The 20,505-nt window shown below is 43.1% G+C and overlaps 1 protein-coding gene across 2 annotated transcripts in view; it reads right to left on the reverse strand.

The window, feature by feature from the left end:
* Positions 1-20,505, reverse strand: part of PIK3C2G (phosphatidylinositol-4-phosphate 3-kinase catalytic subunit type 2 gamma) — a 194,458-nt gene that overhangs the window by 50,877 nt on the left and 123,076 nt on the right. For both annotated transcript variants that reach the window (XM_068277370.1, XM_068277371.1), the window contains exons 18-19: positions 20,335-20,429; positions 18,900-19,080 (exon numbers count right to left, since the gene is read on the reverse strand). In XM_068277370.1, the coding sequence (XP_068133471.1) occupies positions 18,900-19,080; positions 20,335-20,429 (276 nt within the window). The remainder of the gene's footprint in view (positions 1-18,899; positions 19,081-20,334; positions 20,430-20,505) is intronic.

Below are 20,505 nucleotides of genomic sequence, written 5' to 3' on the forward strand. Positions count from 1 at the left end.
AAGACAATTATTCTGGGCCACTCTGAATGAGACTCTACCTTGTGTACAGCTGCACCACAGCGAATGGCTAAATGATAAGCAGCAAATGACAGCATTGTCTTCTTTTCTCCCCATGCAACAAGATGCTTCTCACCCATCAACCGCCTGTCATGCCTCCTTCCCCACCATTGAACAGCACACAATAATTTGCTATAGCTGAAAAGACTCTCTGTACAGTGCTCAATCTCAGAACTGTTTGCTTTACAATTGTTAAAGCGGATTTGAGATGAAAAACAAACTTGTCTATATAGCTTACCTAAAGTTTAGATAGTTTACACAGCAAATTTAGCTGCAAACAGCTTCAATAGAATATGATTATTTCATCCTGTGATACAATGACAGCAGCCATGTTGTTTGTAAACATTACACACAGGCAAGCTTATCTGCATCTTCAGCACTCAGCCTGTGAAAAAAACCTAATCCCCCCTCCTCCTCCCCTCTACCTCTGAAATCTCTGGTTAGTAATACCTCTCACTCCTCCTGCCCAGATTGAGCTCCCATGAGCCCTTGTTACTGTCTGAAAATGCCAAGGCTCTCTGAAAAGCTGTGGGCGAGGCTTGTTTAGTTTACAGGGAATTAGAGTATTAAAACAAAAACAACAAAGTATTTGGCTTGAGGAATGCCCTATAAACAATAGGAAAGAAACACAATTATGCAATGAGTAAAAGTTCATCTCGGATCCACTTTAAGGACGACAGTAATTCAAAATGTGTACATAAATTTATTAGGGCAGCTCATATGATATTTTCCTGGAATTATTTCTGGGGGTCCAAGTCAGGGCAGGCAGAAATTATGGGGGTCTGATGTGAATGAGGGGAGAACTACAGATCTCTTCTAGTCTAGTCCCCATGGAAAGATGGAGATAAAGATGGATAAATACTAGCTAGGAACGTTTCACATTGCACGTCCATGATGTTATTCTAGCTGCAGCAAACAATCTCTACCTTCCCTCACTTTCTGCTACCTCCTGCTCCTAGTGCTATGCCAACAGTGTCCACCAGTCTTCCTCTAATGCCTCCCCCCCCCCCCTTTCAACCAGCACAAGCGCTTAAACACACGCAAAATAACATGAAAACTCAACATGATAGTAGCCAATGTAAGCATGATAGGTGGAGCCTGCCATTGAACTGGAAACCAATAACAACTACAGACAGTATAAATGGGAAAAAATATTCCACCAGTACAGCTGTCGGAATGATGAAATAAATATGGAGCTGAATTCTGACTTTTCTCTGCGAGTTACTCTTCCGTCGCCCCATTTCAAATAACACCCTGTAACTCATACAGAGTTGGGTCACATAATATTTGTTAGGCTCCCTGCACACTGCAAATCCGTTTTCCGATTCCGATTCCGTTTCCGATTCCGATTCCGTTTCCGATTTTCCTTGAATACATTCAACAGAAAAACGGATCAAAAAACGCAGCATGCAGTTAAGATTAAAAATCTGAATCGGAATCGGATGTAAAAACAGATTAAAAATCTGAATCTGAATCTGATTTGCTTGCAGTGTGCAAGAGGCCTAATGCTGTTTTGCACTTGGGATCTGTACAGATTCCAGCTTCTGTAAAGTGACTCTTGTTAGCATGTGTGCACACAGATGGCTGCAGTAAGGCATTACTTGGTGTTCTGAGGAACTCAGTCATATCAGGACAGGGATTGGGGGTTGGAGAGCTCAAGGTTTATGAAGTGTGGTTTGATATTGGTACTCAGTAAATAATGTAAACTTGCTGCACTTTTCTAGGTTTCTATAAACTCGCTGAGATAAAAGGGCTGCCAGAGCGGAGAGGATTTTATGCTGTGAATAATTCATGGCTCTTCTGGAGTAGAAAACACAAAGCTAGACATAAGAAGGATTAGAGGGATTTATGGATCTGCTGCTTAGGACTGCAGAGTTCCCCTTTATCTGTAAAAGCAACAAAAACACATTATATAGAGATACTGGAAATTTCAGTTTAATGGTCGTGTGTATGTACAGTGTATGATTACATTTTGCGTATAAACAGTGAGCGCATGTACATGTGTTGTATGTTTTTTAATATGTTATATGTGAGCATACATTCTATGTGTGTACCTTGTTTGAGTGTATATAGTGTGTATTTATGTGCGTGCTTATATATGTACAGTGTGTATGTATATGTGTGATGTGTGTGTTTTCAGTGTATATGTGTGTAAATGTAACTATATTTGTACAGTGCATATGTGTTTGTGTATGTATGCTGTATGTGAGCCAGTACAGTGTGACTATGTGTACTATACTGCACTTAGGTGTAAGCAGTATAAGTTTCATATTAAGTTAAACATTTTCTGCATAGAAAATGAACTGTATGTTCCAGGGGACCCTGCTGAAACCAAATTTCAATATAGATATGATAATGGGGAGAAAAGGCGGACAATTACACAGAAACAATTCACACCCATGATTTTCTGTGACTAAAATAAAAATTGTTATGTGTTGGGTGGGAGGTGGGGTGGTGTTAATCTGTGGGCAGGCCGCTGGATTAACTTTCTCCTGCCCAGTCCACAACAATGGGGTGGGGGGTGCGACTGGTCAGTCATTTGGTTGACATTGTTACCTGGTAACACCATTTTTAGTAACCTCCAGGACAGGACATTGTTGTCTTGCAGACATCAGATTCACCCTGTAATGTCTTGAGAAGATGCTGAGGGCCAGATTTATCAAGAGACTGAGACAAAATATTAGTAGGCTTTTAGAAATCCTTGCAGAACTGTCTCAGACATCCTAAGAAATCATTACATAGTACAGATTCCTTCTAAAACTGTTGTATAATAGGAGGAGCTACGAAGGTTTCTCCTCCTCAGAGCAGCAGGCTCTGAGGAGGAATTCAGCAGGTGGGAGGGGCACATCGCAAATCATGTCTAGCCTGCACTCTGCAATCATGTCTAGCCTGCAGTTCTACAGCTGTAGAACTGCTTTCAAGCACTTCTTAATCTGCGCCAGTTTAGGGATGGATTTGCACTTCTCTTAACTGTAGTGCAGCTCTAGAAATCCACGCTAAACTGCCACTATTACTAGGATTTAAGAACGTTCTTGTTATCATTCAGAACTGTTCTCCCTGCTGGTTAGAACAGATTAAAAAGAAAAAACTGTCGGCAATGCGTTGATAAATCTCCCCTTGACTTGTGAGTGGAGGTGTCAGTTAAAATTTATAGAGTACTCTATTTGGACATTTCCTGTTCTTGAGAGGAGCCTATGTTGTCTCATTGTGGACCTGTCCTGGAGGTTACTGAAAAAAAAAATATGTCAGCGCATATTCTTATTGTGTTGTATAGAACACAATGCTTTCTTCTCATTCTGCTCCCACTATGTACCTTTCTTTCTACTCTGTGTACTTCCATTCCACGTTGTCACCTCACCTGTTCCACTTGTCTCATTCAATGTGACTCCTGTTCACACTGCTCTCATTCCATGTGTCTCCCATTTGTCTCCTATTCACACTGCTCTCATTCCATGAGTCTCCCATTTCATGTGTGTCCCTTGTGACTCCTGTTCACACTGCTCTCATTCCATGTGTCTTTCATTACATGTGTCTCCCATCCCACGTGTCTCTTATTCACACTGCTCTCATTCCATGTGTCTCCCATTACATGTGTCTCCCATCCCACGTGTCTCTTATTCACACTGCTCTCATTCCATGTGTCTCCCATTTCATGTGTCTCCCATCCCACGTGTCTCTTATTCACACTGCTCTCATTCCATGTGTTTCCCATTTCATGTTTCTCCCTTGTGACTCCTGTTAAAACTGCTCTCATTCCATGTGTCTCCTATTCACCCTGCTCTCATTCCACATGTCTCCCATTTCATGCATCTCCCATCACATGCGTTTCCCTTGTGACTCCTGTTCACACTGCTCTCATTCCATGTGCCTCCCTTTCCATTTGTCTCCCATTCCATGTGACTCACATTCCATGTGACTCCTGTTCACATTGGTCTCATTCGATGTGTCTCCCATTCTACGTGTCTCCCATTCCATGTGTCTCCTATTCCGGTACGAGAAAACTGTCCGCAAGAAGAAATGGACGCGCAGGCGCTGTGCCCAAATGTTTTGTTGCTATAACGGCTATTATTCGTCAGCTCGAACTCTGTCTTCTATACCGTTCACTTCTGTTATAATTTCAATCCCGTTATTCTCCTGTCCGCAAGAAGAAATGGACGCGCAGGCGCTGTGCCCAAATGTTTCGTTGCTATAACGGCTATGATTCGTCAGCCCGAACTCTGTCTTCTATACCGTTCACTTCTGTTATAATTTCAATCCCGTTATTCTCCATATGAGTAATCCGTGCCGTATTGGTTATGATATTTATTTATTTTTTTTTCTCATGGGCCGTGGTTTTATGCAAAGCTATCGTGTAACGGCAACAGTTGAAAGGCTGTTAGCCGGCTCATTGCCGTATTTACTTACGGTAACAGTTGAACGGTTGTTAGCCGGCTCATTGCCGTATTTACTTTAGCAAAAATTAACGAGGAGAACCTTAGCCGGTATGCGTATAGTGCAGCCGCTTATCTATTGTACTGTAACAGCTTTGTAATGTTTGTAATGTTTTAGTATAGCCGGTATTTAGCCGGTATATCGGCAATGTAGCGATTATACATCCGTTTGGTTGTTATTAGTAGCGGCTATCAATAAATTGTAAAATATTGGTTGTAATTAGTAGCGGCTATCAATAAATTGTAAAATAATTATTACAAAAACTAACTCTCTCTCTCTCTCTCTCTCTCTCTCTCTCTCTCTATATATATATATATATATATATCTATATATATATATATATATATATATTTAGATATATATATAAATAAATATATATATATATATATATATATATATATATATATATATATATATATATATATATATAGATAGATAGATAGATATAGATATATATTTCTTTATATTTATTTATCTTTTTCTATCTAGATATATCTAGATATCAATTTATCGATATATATCTATCTATCTGTGTATATATCTATATATATAGAGAGAGAGATATATATAGAGTTATATAGATATTTTGTATATATATATATATATATATATATATATATATATATATATATATATATATATATATATACATATATATATATATATATATATATATATATATATATATATATATATATAGATTTTTCTATATGTATTTAATTCCTAAAAAAAATTATATATTTGTGTGTGTGTATATATATATATATATATATATATATATATATATATGAGTAAAAAGAACAAAAAAGAACAGAGGCGCCAGTAGGATAAAATACACTAAAATGTTTAAAAATTTCGGGAAGCGGTGGTGGACCAGCAGATCCCAAAAACCAGACAATGGTACTGTCAATTCAGGTAAAAAATAATTTAATCACATACTCCTAGTACAGGTTGCAACGCGTTTCGCGGGCGAAATCCCGCTTCATCAGGCAATAAATCACCGGAGCAAACAACTGAAAAACGACAGAGATACAAAGCGATAATCAGAACAACGTGTGTGGCAATACAGAGATATAAAGCGGAAATCAGAACAACGTGTGTGGCAAAAATCATTGTCTTACAAATGGTATTTATAACATTATCTTAAACCTATGTATATAGTGTGTATGTATGGGTATTGTTAAGGGGTGGTGCTAATGAATATGTACCATACATACACACTATATACATAGGTTTATGATCATGTTATAAATACCATTTGTAAGACAATGATTTTTGCCACACACGTTGTTCTGATTTCCGCTTTATATCTCTGTATTGCCACACACGTTGTTCTGATTATCGCTTTGTATCTCTGTCGTTTTTCAGTTGTTTGCTCCGGTGATTTATTGCCTGATGAAGCGGGATTTCGCCCGCGAAACGCGTTGCAACCTGTACTAGGAGTATGTGATTAAATTATTTTTGACCTGAATTGACAGTACCATTGTCTGGTTTTTGGGATCTGCTGGTCCACCACCGCTTCCCGAAATTTTTAAACATTTTAGTGTATTTTATCCTACTGGCGCCTCTGTTCTTTTTACTCATCAAGAATCCACCCTTGGTGGAAGGGTGATATACCCTATCTTTCCGTCTGTCTACAGAGAGCGACGTTTTAATCCTGAGTGGGGACAGGCTTGTTCTCCCCACCTGCCTCTACAGTGGTTACCTTGGTGGTAACCCTGGTTTGTGAGTATAGCACTTATACTTTCTCATTTAACTCACCAATTCCAGTACATACTACACTATATTGGGCTCTCGGTTCTTTGTTTTTATATATATATATATATATATATTTATATATATATATATATATATATATATATATATATATATATATATATATATATATTATATATATATATATAATATATATATATATATATATATATATATATATATATATATATATATGTAGGTATATAGATATATATATGTATATAATCAATTGAAATGTATAATTATCATAAAATATATATAGTTGTAAAAAAATGTTTGTATAAAAAGTAATTAGTAAATTATTAATTAAAATATATATATATATATATATATATATATATATATACATATATATATATATAGGTATATAGATATATATATGTATATAATTAATTGAAATGTATAATTATCATAAAATATATAGTTGTAAAATAATGTGTGTATAAAAAGTAATTAATAAATTATTTATTAAAATTTATATATATATATATATATATATATAGAGAGAGAGAGAGAGAGAGAGAGAGAGAGAGAGAGAGAGAGAGAGAGAGAGAGAGAGAGAGAGAGAGAGAGAGAGAGAGAGAGAGTATATATATATATATATATATAGAGAGAGAGAGAGAGGGAGAGAGAGGGAGAGAGAGAGAGAGAGAGAGAGAGAGAGATCGATGTGTATATATGTAGACGTGTGATCTATCTTACTATCTTATTATATTAAATGTATTAATGTATTAAATGTATTAAACCGGGTTTGTGAACTTCGGTGGAAGTTTTGGTTCGTGTAAAAGTTTGCGAACTGCAGTTGACTTCAATGGGTAGTTGAACTTTGATAAATTGAAAAAATTATGCTGGCCACAAAAGTGATGGAAAACAGGTTTCAAGGGGTCTAGCACCTGGAGGGGGGCATGGCGGAGTGGGATACATGGCAAAAGTCCAGTTGAAAAATCTGGATGTGACGCAAAGCAGCGTTTTAAGGGCAGAAATCACATTGCATGCTAAATTGGAGGCCTAAAGTGCTTTAAAACATCTTGCATGTGTATACATCAATCGGGGAGTGTAATTAGAGTACTGCTTCACACTGAAACACCAAACTCACTGTGCTACGCACCGCAAACAGCTGTTTGTGTAGTGATGGCCATGCTGGACTACTGCGCAACATGGCTAGATTGCTCTTCCTTACTCAGTGATGTCAGTTAATGTGTGATTTCCTTCTCAACTTTCCATGGCATTGTTACAAAGGTTACGTTTTGTTTTTAAATTATATTTTCTACTTGCTGTGTACTTGTTCAATACCGCTACAATGAGAATCCCGTGGAGGCGGTCATGTCTGCCATTGTGACCCTGGGTAATGGCTGGGGAGTGAGGGGTTTGAATCCGGTGTGTAGCCTGAGCAACGGCTATCAATACACATCCAAGGAAGGAGTGCAGCAGGCAGGCATGCACGCCCGCCCCGAGGTAGTGACCACAAATAACAATACAGGAGGTGTACTTTCGAGGCCCTGCTGTGTATTTTAAATGAATTAACTTGAAATCCTTTAACGGGAATCTGTTATGGAGGGCAAGTCAGCCATTGTCACCGCGGGGACTGAAGGTTGGATCGCGGCCCAAAGTGGGAGCCTGCTGAGACCCATGTTGTAGCTGTCCTGACCGTGCTTTGCAGACCAGGCATCTGTGGTCAGATGGAGCCTTGAGGCAGCCGAAGTCTAACCAAGTAGAATCCATTTGCCAGGAATGTTTGTCAGAGGGCAAGTTTTTTAGCACTTTTTTTAAATTGTTAGAAAATGTAGATGGTTGTATGTGTAAATTTTTTGAAAGTGTAGATGGTTGTATTTTTAATTTTTTTGAAAGTGTAGATGGTTGTATTTTTAAATAGTTTAAAAGTGTAGCCATTCTTCTTCCCCCCAGCCACGAACAATACCATGTGAACGTGGAGCAGCAGAAGCCCCCTGTGACGGCTGCTGCGGTTGTTCTCCGCGGCGTATCTTTTGAGGTGTGCTGCTTTTCCTCAGGTGTTCTTACCATAGCTGTTTGTGCCTTCTCTCCAGGTGCCTTCGTAAGGCACTTGTCCCTACTTGAGTGTTGGCCTTTCCACGGCTCAATTTTTGTTGGCAGAGCGAACAGATGGCTTTGGTCCGATCTGAGGCACACACATTAAAAAATTTCCACACCGCTGAGCCACCCTGGGATGTGGGCACTATGGGGACCTCAGCAGCTGATGCAGAAGGGCAAGTTGGCTGGCTGTACATAGGTGGCAATGCATGGTGCCGGACACTGCCACCAGCTGTTTCTGACGAAGAGCTGCCCCAGCTTCTTTCAGCAACTTCTCTCCTCCTACTACTCTCTGACTTCCCCTCTGAACTGTCCCCCTCTTCATCTCCTCTATTGGGAACATACAGAGGATCCCTATCATCGTCACCATCGTAATCATCCTGCCCAGCTTCGCTTGCCTCAGACAAATCCAAACATGCTCCATCAGTAGGTCCTTCATCCTCCTTACACGTTACATCCATAGTGTTGCCGCGTAACTCAGACATATGAGCTGGTGAACATTCATCTGGCTGTAACAACAATGGCTGTGCATCAGTGATCTCAACACTAAATAATTCTTGCGAAGTGTCAAATGCAGCGGAAGTGGTGCTAGTAGTAGCGCTGGTGGCTGAGCAAGATGAAGTGTTCTGTGTCGCTAAATACTCAACCACGTCCTGACAATCTTGGGAGGTGATGGGACGTGCCTTCTTCCGAGCACTGTACTGTGGGCCAGGTCCACACGAAATTACATTTACACGACCTCGCGCAGACCTGCTGGGTGGCCTTCCTCTGGCTCTGGCACTACCTCTTCCTCTACCTGTTTTGTCCATATCGGGTATGCACGGAGTGGTATATCACACTGCGTGCACTCACGTAGGTAGGTGGGTTCACTTAACTGCACAGGTATGCGCACTGATGCGGTGGGAACACTGAACAGAACAGGTATACAGTGGCGGGTTCACAGAACAGGTATGCAGTGGCAGGTTCACTGAACAGAACAGGTATGCAGTGGCGGGTTCACTGAACAGTACAGGTATACAGTGACGGGTTCACTGAACACAACAGGTATGCAGTGGCGGGTTCACTGAACAGAACAGGTATACAGTGGCGGGTTCACTGAACAGAACCGGTATACAGTAGCGGGTCCACTGAACAAAACAGGTATACAGTGGCGGGTTCAGTGAACAGAACAGGTATACAGTAGCGGGTCCACTGAACAGAACAGGTATACAGTGGCGGATCCACTGAACACAACAGGTATGCAGTGGCGGGTTCACTGAACAGAACAGGTATACAGTGGTGGGTTCACTGAACAGAACAGGTATACAGTAGCGGGTCCACTGAACAGAACAGATATACAGTGGCGGGTTCACTGAACAGAACAGGTATACAGTAAGTCCACTGAACAGAACAGGTATACAGTAGCGGGTCCACTGAACAGAAGAGGTATATATATCTATATCTATATGTATCTATATATTTATATATATATATATATATATATATATATATCTATATCTATCTATATGTATCTATATATATATATCTCTATCTATCTATCTATCTATCTATCTATCTATCTATCTATATATATATATATATCTATATGTATATATCTCTATCTATCTCTATCTATCTGTATCTCTATCTATAAATAAATACATATATATATATATATATATATATATATCTATCTATCTATCTATCTACCTCTCTCTCTCTCTCTCTCTCTCTCTCTATCTATCTATATTTATCTATCTATATCTATATATATCTAGAAATATAGATAGATATACATAGAGATATATATATATATATATATATAGATAGATAGATAGATAGATAGATAGACAGATAGATAGATAGACAGATATATAGATATATATATATACTGACATACATATACATATATACTAACAATAATTGCAATACACTTACACATAGTTAATTAACTATTACTGTACAATTAATTGGTATAGCTGTATAAGCGATACATTGCCGATATAATGGCTATACTAAAACTGTAAAAGTAAAATACATAAGCGGATGCAGTATACGCATAGCGGCTAATGTTCTCAACGTTAATGTTCGCATAACTAAATACGGCTATGAGCCGGCTAACGGATACGGCTATGAGCCGGCTAACAGCCGTTCTGCCGTTAAACAATAGCTTTGCGGCAAGGCACGGTGCATCACACCAGCGGAAATGATTCATAGCCGTTATAAAAAGCCATACGGTGTCGATGTTTCAGGCAGCTAATAGCGGTATAGAAGACAGCACGGGATGAACCGCTTTGCGGCAAGACACGACAAGAGCAAAATAGTCATAGCCGTAATCAAAAGCGAAACGACGTCGATCTTTCATGCTGAGAATAGCGGTATAGAAAAATGAACGGGATGAACAGGCGCGTCCATTTCATTGCGCGGCTAAATAGCCGTTTTCGCTCCTATTCACCCTGCTCTCATTCCATGTGTCTCCCATTCCATGTGTCTCCTGTTCACACCTCATTAAACTGTATCAACCTCCCAGTCTCCATTGGCCACTTCAATCTAGACTTAATTTTCTTTCTGTTTAAACTAACCTCCTGCTCATCACCTCATCACCACATCGTAGTTTGGATAACTGTCACTGCTCTGCAAATCATTCCATAGTTTGGATAACTGTCACTGCTCTGCAAATCATTCCAGACATTCACAGAGATCTGCATAGAGGAGACATTCAGCTTTCCCTTTGCACTTGATAGAAGTGCACTGTAACAAAGTTGCATTCAGCTTATCTTGTGCTGTACATTGTGTGGCATGATAACATGACATAGAGTGCAAAGGAAGCCAGACGCCACTAGCACACTGGGCTGGCTGGATCTGCCACCTTCACACTATGTTTGCTGGGTTTTGTTTTGCAGACCATTAACAAGAGTAACTGCTTACAGGGACAATATGGTGCAGTGGCATTGAGAGAGCCCTGTTTTGGAAGCAGGGAGCATCTAAGAATAGCTGGCCTGGAAACAGTAGTGCCTGTAGGCATGAAGGCCTGTAGGCATGAAGCCCCCATGCTATATTAAATCCAGCCAGGAGGATTCATATGTACTGTACATAGACTGGTTAATTATTGAAACAAAATGGCCTATTTCAGCAGTAGTGGAAGATAAGATCAACTTAAATTATGGAAAAATGAGAATATTATAAAGTGGGTTGAGCAGAGAACGATTTCAGGAGGTTGGCATGGGGATTTCTGGCCAGCTCTGCACAATGAATACATTAGTCAACAGTATGACTGATAAGCTAATAAGCTAAAAGAAGAATAATAAGGAGGCAACAGTAACTGCAGCACAACCTAGAGGACAAAGTGTGTACTCTCATTTTTTAAATATATGCTCCATCATAGACAAAGGCACATTGTAATTTCACCTAATAAATGGAATACCTAAGAGTGTGTGTTAGTAATCTGAGATTCAAGCCTGGTTTATTTTCGTAAAGGTCAAGAGGTCTACTGTGCATGTGGACTGGCAGTTGTGTCTATTATTCACAAACTCTCCAGGTGCACAAAAGCCCTTTCCGATTTACAGCATGGTGGGCAAGAACCTGTATGGCATTTTCTGCAAGTACAATCACTAAACCACCTCCTTGACCAGGAAAGCCCTCCTCTGATCTGGGCGGTGGATCTTCATGGGGTTAACTATGCATTTTTTTGCTCTGATTGTTTTACAGTGCTGAGCTCAGACATTGCAGGTGACAATAGTTTTGACAGAAGCTGTGGTAAAAAAGATTGCATAGATTGCAAATGTCTTGTGAATAGTGTTGCTTAACCCCTTGAAAAATACCGCCAGGGGGCAGCGCAGCAGTTTTTTTTAAATTTTTTTTTTTTTAAATCATGTAGCGAGCCCAGGGCTCGCTACATGATAGCCGCTGCTCAGCGGCATCCCCCCAGCCCCGCCGATCGCCTCCGGCGATAGGCGATCAGGAAATCCCGTTCAAAGAACGGGATTTCCTGGAGGGCTTCCCCCGTCGCCATGGCGACGGGGCGGGATGACGTCACCGACATCAGCGACGTCGGGACGTCATTGGGAGACCTGATCCACCCCTTGGCGCTGCCTGGCACTGATTGGCCAGGCAGCGCAGGGGTCTGGGGGGGGGGGGGGGGCGCGATCGGGCGCGCGGCGGCGGCGATCGGGGTGCTGGCGCAGCTAGCAAAGTGCTAGCTGCGTCCAGCAAATAAAAATTATTTAAATCAGCCCAGCAGGGCCTGAGCGGCACCCTCCGGCGGCTTACCCCGTGTCACACACGGGGTTACCGCTAAGGAGGTTAAATAGTGCAAAACTTTCCTCCCGAAATTCAGAATTCTGCTAGTCTCAAATCTGACCTTTATTGGAAAAAAAATTCTGGTGCTGTGTTCTAGTGTCTGGAGAGTAAGTAGAGCCTCCAAATATGTCACATAATGTCACAGGAATCTTGCCAAATGTCTGAGGAAAATGTTGCTATTTTAAAAAGGGGAAAATAAATATAGCTGCGGGTTGGGGCTATTTGATGTTGTGCGATCGCATTTTGTTCTGCCCACTCTCATGGAATCACTAAGGGCTGGTTCACACTGGGCACTTTGGTAGTGTTTTGCTGATCGCCGGAGATCAGCAAAAAGCTGTTTTTTCACTGTACAGGAAAGCGATTTAGGAGTGATTGCATTTTGTGATTCTATAACAATGAAATGCAATCGCTCCAAAATTGCTCCAAAAATGCTGCATGCACTACCAGCAAATCAGTAATCACTGGCGATCGCTACAGTGTGAACACTACCATTGATTTGCATTAGCAGCAGCATTTTGCTGATCACCAGTGATCAGCAAATAGCTCAAAAATCGCCCAGTGTGAACTAGCAGGGTCTGTTCTGAGACTCACAATAGACCCAGAACCCCCAACCCCTAATGACACACCCATTTTTTTTTAAGAAATGTCAGGCAGATTAAACAATTTTTCTTTTCTACTTTAAGAGTGTGACAGTATTCATGTTGAACAGTCCGTGGGTACTATGGTGAAATGTAACCATAACTATAAGAGCACTAACTGAACTAACACTTTTGTTTTTTTTTACTAAGTTCACTGAACAGTAACTTAAAAGGCCAACATTGAGTAAAGCTCAGACACCCCTGTGTAAGTGGGTGGTGGAATGTATGTAACTAAAAATATCTATCACTAGTTGTGGAGACAGAGTAACAAGGCAGCTCAGGGTGACCCAAACCACTAGGAATGTATAAGGGGACAAAAGAGAGACCGAAAAGCCCTTCTACTAATAAGCGATGTTTGGTGAAATTTGCCTTCTTAAAACAGAAGAAAATTTGCAATAATTCAGCTATAAGTGAACATTTGTGGTTACCCACAATGCACCACTACTGAATATGCAAATTATCCCTTTTCGCCCCTGTAAGCAAGGCTAGCATCCAGAACCACTGGTGTATAGCAAGCCTATAGCTTTAGATATTACACAGCCACACCAACCCAACATTTAGACAGCCTGTAGAGAGTGAGCAACCTTGTTATACATTCTACAGTTCCTGCCTAGCACAGAGTCAGTCCCTGCCTGCAGAAAATTGTACTATGCTAGTGCATTAAGGTCTGCTTCCCCCAGTTCCTTTTATAGGGCCTAGGTGTGGCAAAATACCAAGGCCATTGAAGCAACGGGGATGGATGAAGAACCAGAGGAGACCATTCAAGTCACTAATTTTGAGGTGCTAGACCGGTACCTCGCAGACCTGAATGGTGTCCTAGCTGGAGAGAGAGACATCTTCGATGAGCTCCTTGGGGATCTTTCACCCATAGAAGGCCTGGTGATGGAAGAGGAACAACCCGACAGGATAGGGAACTAAGGGACACTGACCCGCCTACCTAATGGTATCGCTTTTCTCCGGCTCATCAATGTGTACGTCTCCCCTGGGAAGAACGAGCGTTTGGAACTTTTCCAGACCCTGAGGCCTCATCTCGCCGCCTCCAGGTCGGTAGTGTTGGCCGGCGATTTCAACTGCCCGGTGGAAGAGGGGGGTCGCAGCTTTGGCTCAGCAGCCAAGCTGGGCATTACATCCCAGCTGCTTAGACGGATGGTAGCGGAGGCCTCTCTGAGAGACGCGGTGGGCAGCATCGGTCCGGGGGCCGTAAACTATTCATGGTCCTGTCCAGATGGCTCATCAGTGCGCTCAATGATTGACTTCATCTTCACCTCCCAGGCAGTGAGGCACAGCAACCACTCCATTGTCCCCTGTTTCTTCTCTGACCACAGAGCTGTGAACTTACAGGCAGTCCTGAGTGACAGGTTCCCCCCCGGCCCAGGCTCCTGGAAGCTGAACTGCACTCTGTGGGAAAATGAGCAGATCATGGTGGAGCTGAGAGAGGCCAATGTCTCCTGGCGGGATGAAAAGGACAGTTTTGACAACGTGGGACAATGATGGAAGTTCACTAAGGTGAGGTTCCGCTTTTTCTTCCAGGAGAAGGGCTGACAACAGGGAGGTAAGCGTAAGAGAGAACTCAGGAGGCTGCAGTGAGAGCTGCAGTCACTGCAGGACCTCTACCATTGTGGTTGAGATGTAAGGCAAGAGCTGGAGGAAACCAAGAAATGCCTGAAAAGGCATTTCGAGGATGATTCCAGGTGCATAATCTTCCGTTCCAAGGTGGATAATCTGGAGAAATGTGAGAAATGTAATTCATTCTCTTTCAGGAAACTCCACTCAGGCCACACAACCCTGGTCGAGCTATGAGATGAGACTGGGGCTTTGCAGAAGGGGAAGGAAGCTGTGATGAAAGTGGTCACTGACTACTACTCCAGCCTCTACTCCCCAAAAACCACGGACAGCGAGGCTACCAAGAGATTCCTGTCGGGAATCATTAAAACCGTAGATGAAGAAGGTAAGGCTTCAGCTAATGCATCCCTGACATTGGAGGAAATTCACACCGCATCCAGATCTTTCAGCTCAGGTAAGACCCCAGGCAGTGACAGCCTCACTGCAGAGTTCTATGTGGCAATGTGGGATCTGATAGGTACGGACCTGCTGGAGCTATACAAAGAGATGGTGGCGGAAGGTAAGCTTCCCCCTTCTCTCCCCTTCTCTCAGGGAAGGAATATACTGTAAACAGAAGAGAGGTGTGACCTGAAAAATTGGAGGCCCATCTCCCTCCTTAATGTGGACTACAAGATCCTGACCAAGGTGCTAGCCAAACGGCTAAAGAGGGTCATCGGTCAGATCATCAACCCGGATCAGACTTGCGGAATCTTTGGCCGCAGGATCGCGGACAGTCTGGCTCTCGTAAGAAACACGATCCAATACATCAAAGACCGCAATGTCCGTGCGGCACTGGTGAGTATTGACCAGGAGAAGCAATTCGACCGGGTATCCCACGAGAACCTCTGCAAGTTGCTCAACAGGTTTGATTTGGGAGAAATGTTTTGTTCCTATGTTAACTTTCTTTACACAGGTATTGAAAGCATGGTGCTGGAAAACTGACCCCTTCCCGGTTCTCTCTGAGGTCAGACAAGGCTGCTCTCTGTCCCCTTTTCTTTTTGTTTGTTGTATAGAGCTATTCGCCGAATGCATCAGACAGGACCCAGAGATCAGAGGGATCACTGCACCGGGACCAGAGAGATGGGTGGCCAAGTGCTCACTCTACATGTATGATGTGACGGTGTTCTGCACAGATCAGCAGTCCATCGCATCGGTCGTCCAGACGTGTGAGGACTTTGGCCGGGCTTCAGGAGCAAAGGTCAACTGCAGTAAGTCGGATGCCCTCCTCTTCGGAGAATGACATCTGTCTACATCTGCACCTGTCTCCTTTAGCATCAAGCCAGATTTCATCAAAATTCTTGAAGTCTGGTTTGGGGCAGAAGGTGCTGCCCTGAAGTCACGGGAATAGAGACTCTCAAAGATGAGGCAGAAGTTTGGACTCTGGAGCCTCAGGAAGCTTAGCATCGAAGGGAAATCCCTGGTTCTGTGCAACAGAATCCTTCGGGTACTGCTGTACCTAGCCCAAGTATGGCCACCAAGACCATCCACTTCATCTGGGGATCCAAGATGGACAGAGTCAAGCGGGCAGTCATGAACAAGGAGCCCGACAAGGGAGGTAAGGGCGTGCCCGACTTCTCCACCATGCTCCAGGTCTTCTTTGCATGCAACTACATCCGCAGGACAATTGCAGACTACGCCAAGGGCTCGGCAGGAAACTCCATGTACCATTTCTTCCTTCACCCCCTCTGAAGATCCTTAGGGTAGGACATATAAGACAGCTCCACTCCCCACAACTGGGGTACCCCTTGGTTCTACTTGGAAGCCTTCAAGTTCATCAAGGAGCTGCAGCTTGAGAGAGTTAATCCGGACCTGTGGAAGCCGAAGGTGATCTACAAGATCATCAGAGACAGAGACGATTTGGAGTCCGTCCCAGGCCTGCCAGACAGCTTCGCCAGGTATGCATGGAAGAATGTGGCAAACAGGAAGCTTACCTACAAGCATAATGATCTCTCCTGGATGTCCATCCAAGGGGGGCTGCCCTAAGGTCCTTCATGCATGCCAGGAGACTGCCAATTCAGCCACTGCCCCTTGTGCATCTACAGTGAGGAAACATCTTGGCACTTCTGGGACTGCCAGTATGCACAGGAGCTTCTGGACGCACTGAGACTTGGAACTTTCAGGACTTATGACGAGGAGAGCAATTATTACCCACTGTTCGGTGATGTATGGTCTCTTCAAAAGCATCCATTCGGAGTAGAAAATCCTGGACACTTGGCGCCTTATGTGTTGCTTTAAGGATGCTGTGTGGTGTGCCAGGGAAAGAATGGTGTACCGGATGGAAAGGATGTCCACGGAGGACTGCCACAGACTGATCCACAGCCTGCTTCAGGACTACAACATCATGGACTCCCTGGAGGAGTCAGAGGACGACGACGACTGATCAGCTCAGGTTTGTCTCGTCTTCCCCCCCTTCCCTCACTAACTGTGTGTTGTGCTTCAATAAAGCCGCAGGGTTGTCTTTCACCTACCCTTAACCTACCCCCTCCCCTCCTGTTGCTTTGTTGAATGGTAAGTATGCGTTAAACTGTGGTACTTTGGAGGATGTGCGGATCATGGCACTTGCTGTGCACCGCACATCGGACAAAGAGCCACAGAGAGATTGAAGTGGAGCTCCTTGAGACTTGGGCCCAGAGGTTCTCCTCCGGGCCAGAGCCAAGGATCTGTGATTAAAAAGCTGGCAGGGAGACGCACATTGTGGGGCCAGAGGTACTTGCTTTAGGCTACGCTTTGGGCATTTCCCTCCTCGAAGACCCTTAGTTTCATGAACCCAGTTGGTAACAACTGGGGCAGGGGGGTCCTCTCGTGCCTTTAGGCAGGAGAGGGCGCAAGCCACCCCGAGCCTCTGGCAAGGGGAGAAGGGCTCTCCAACCCTCTGAGCTCAGAGGGTGGAGAAGCTTAGGGGTTCCTTCCCTTTGTGAAGGACCTAGAGGGTACTGTATGCCTGGTTTCGTGGCGGTGTACAATGCATCGACATTTTTCCAGTCATGTCAAGAAGTTATCAGGCAAAATTAAAAAAAAAAAAGCTTTGCTCACCTGGGGCTTTCTCCAGCCCCTTGCAGCCGACTGTCCCACGCCGACTGCTCCGCTCTCTGCCGCCGTCCCAGGCTCCCCGCACGGTGCAGAGGCCGACCCCGAGGTCGTCCTTACTGCGTTTGCGTGAAGCTCCGCTGTCAATCATGGCCACGTCACCCGCAGCATACTGCGCAGGCGCCATGGGTGATGTGGCCATGATTGACAGCGGCGCTTCACGCGGGCGCAGTAAGGAGGACCTCGGTGTCGGCCTCTGCACCGTGTGGGGAGCCCGGGATGGCGGCAGAGAGCGGAGCAGTCGGCGTGGGACAGTCAGCTGCAAGGGGCTGGAGGAAGCTCCAGGTGAGTAAAGGTTTTTTTTTATTATTTTTTTATTTTGCCTGATAACTCCTTCAAGCCAGAGTTCAGGTCTCCTGCTGTCTTACAGCAGGAGTCAGGAAAGCAAAAAAAAAATAAAAAATACCAGGTGATCAAAGCATACAATACCTTACAATAAACCTGTCCCTGTTATTATAGTTGACAATCTTCCCAGATTCCCCTGCTCATTTATGGACCAAAGCATTATGGAAGAAGACCAGAAGAGGTGCCAAGATTTCTGAAATAGGTAAGCTTTGAAGCTCCTGCATCAGGCACAGAGCTTTAAACACAGGTGCAACCTAACGACATCCAGTGCAGACCTTCTCTGGTGCAGAGACCGTTAGGAATGAATCCTTAAAGGGAACCTAAAGATATGGATTTTTCCTTTTAAAATAATACCAGTTGCCTGGCAGTCCTGCTGATCCTGTGTCTCTAATACTTTCAGCCACACCCCCTGAACAAGCATGCAGATCAGGTGCTCTGACTGAAGTCAGACTGGATTAGCTGCATGCTTGTTTCAGGTGTGTGATTCAACCACTACTGCACGAAGAGATCAGCAGGGCTGCCAAGCAACTGGTATTGTTTTAAAAGAAAAATCCATATCCCTCTCAGTTTAGGTTCCCTTTAATCTCTGCATAGTGGTGTGGAATATTTCAGATGCATAATAGTAATGATGGATAGAAAAATAGGGCAGGTGAGAACCTGTCTCTTATCCTCTGGGGCATTCTTCACTTTCTGGCCGATGTTCTGCAGGATTTTCATGAGTTTTGCCTGCCTGGAGAACTCCTCGTTCAGGGCACTCCCTACACAGAGCTGGAGGGCATCCTGCAGAGTTTGATAGAAGCCTCTATAATGAGATTCATTTGTAGCATCTGTTATCAACCTGCAGGAAGAGAGCAAAATTAATGTTTACCGTACTTCACAGAAAAGTGTTTTTGCTGCTGCTCATATATCGATAATAAAACTTTTGGGCTCAGAGTGACTCTGAGCCTAAAACTGCTGCAGTATAAGGCAAAACATGTAGATTCCTCTTGCAGCAGTGCTTGAAAGCTTGTAAACTTTTGAATGTTCAAGATTCGGCGGAAGGCCGAAACTAGTCGGGACGAGAGCGGGCAATACAGCACGTCTGATCGCAAGTAACTCTGATATAGTACCACATTGGGTGGGAAGTGTATTTGCCAAGAGGGTCTCTACTGGAGTAGGACCCTCTGAATGTGAGTGTTTTTACTGCATATCTGTAACCATATGATCAAATAAAATTGTCTTCGTGAATTTTCCACTGAGAGACTCCCTTTTCCATTTTATTTTATGTATATCTCTGAAGGTGGAATAACTGAATATTATTATTATTATTTAGTATTTATATAGCGCCGACATATTACGCAGCGCTGTACAGTGTGTGTGTGTATATATATATATATATATATATATATATATTGTCTTGTCGCTAACTGTCCCTCAAAGGAGCTCACAATCTAATCCCTACCATTGCCATATGTCTATATTATGTAGTGTAAGTACTGTAGTCTAGGGACAATTTCTTAGGGGGGAGCCAATTAACTTATCCGTATGTTTTTGGAATGTGGGAGGAAACCAGAGTGCCCGGAGGAAACCCACACAGACACGAAGATAACATACAAACTCTTTGCAGATAGTGCCCCGGCTGGGATTCGAACCAGGGACCCAGCGCTGCAAGGCAAGAGAGCTAACCACTACGCCACCGTGCTGCCCAATAATAGTAGCTAATAGATGTGGATCGCATAGCGCTACTGAATGACTGCTATAATACGATACACTTACACCTTTTTCTGAGCTTTAAATAGTAAAGTTTGTATTTATTTGTACCCCATAGGGCCTAATAGTCCCATAGTGGACCTTGTGTTTAAATACTGTACATCTTGTTCGACTAAAACAGACAATTATATTTAGCTCTTAAAGAAAAGGCAAACTATACCTAGCATGTGCACTCATTTTATCTGGATCTGATGCTTCTGTATATGTGAGTTCCATACAACCATGTTTAGGGCTTGTGGTGTGTGCAACCAAATCTAGCCCATAATGCCATCATGCATATTAGATGACCACTATCAAAGATTCTCATCTTGGAGAAGAGAAGAAATTGGAGACATAAACTCACCAGAATAATCTGTGAGCAATCTGGATGGACTGCAGAGATCGCCGGAGGAGGAGCTTCACCAGAGTACTATGCAAATGCCAATCAAACTTCACTGCCTGCCAAAGAAATCACCAGCAAAACACAATGAAACACCAAAACTAGAACTGCTAATCTTTTCAGCATTTCCAAATG

The sequence above is a fragment of the Hyperolius riggenbachi genome, chromosome 3, assembly GCF_040937935.1.
Source record: "Hyperolius riggenbachi isolate aHypRig1 chromosome 3, aHypRig1.pri, whole genome shotgun sequence".
In the NCBI taxonomy this organism is placed as follows: domain Eukaryota; kingdom Metazoa; phylum Chordata; class Amphibia; order Anura; family Hyperoliidae; genus Hyperolius; species Hyperolius riggenbachi.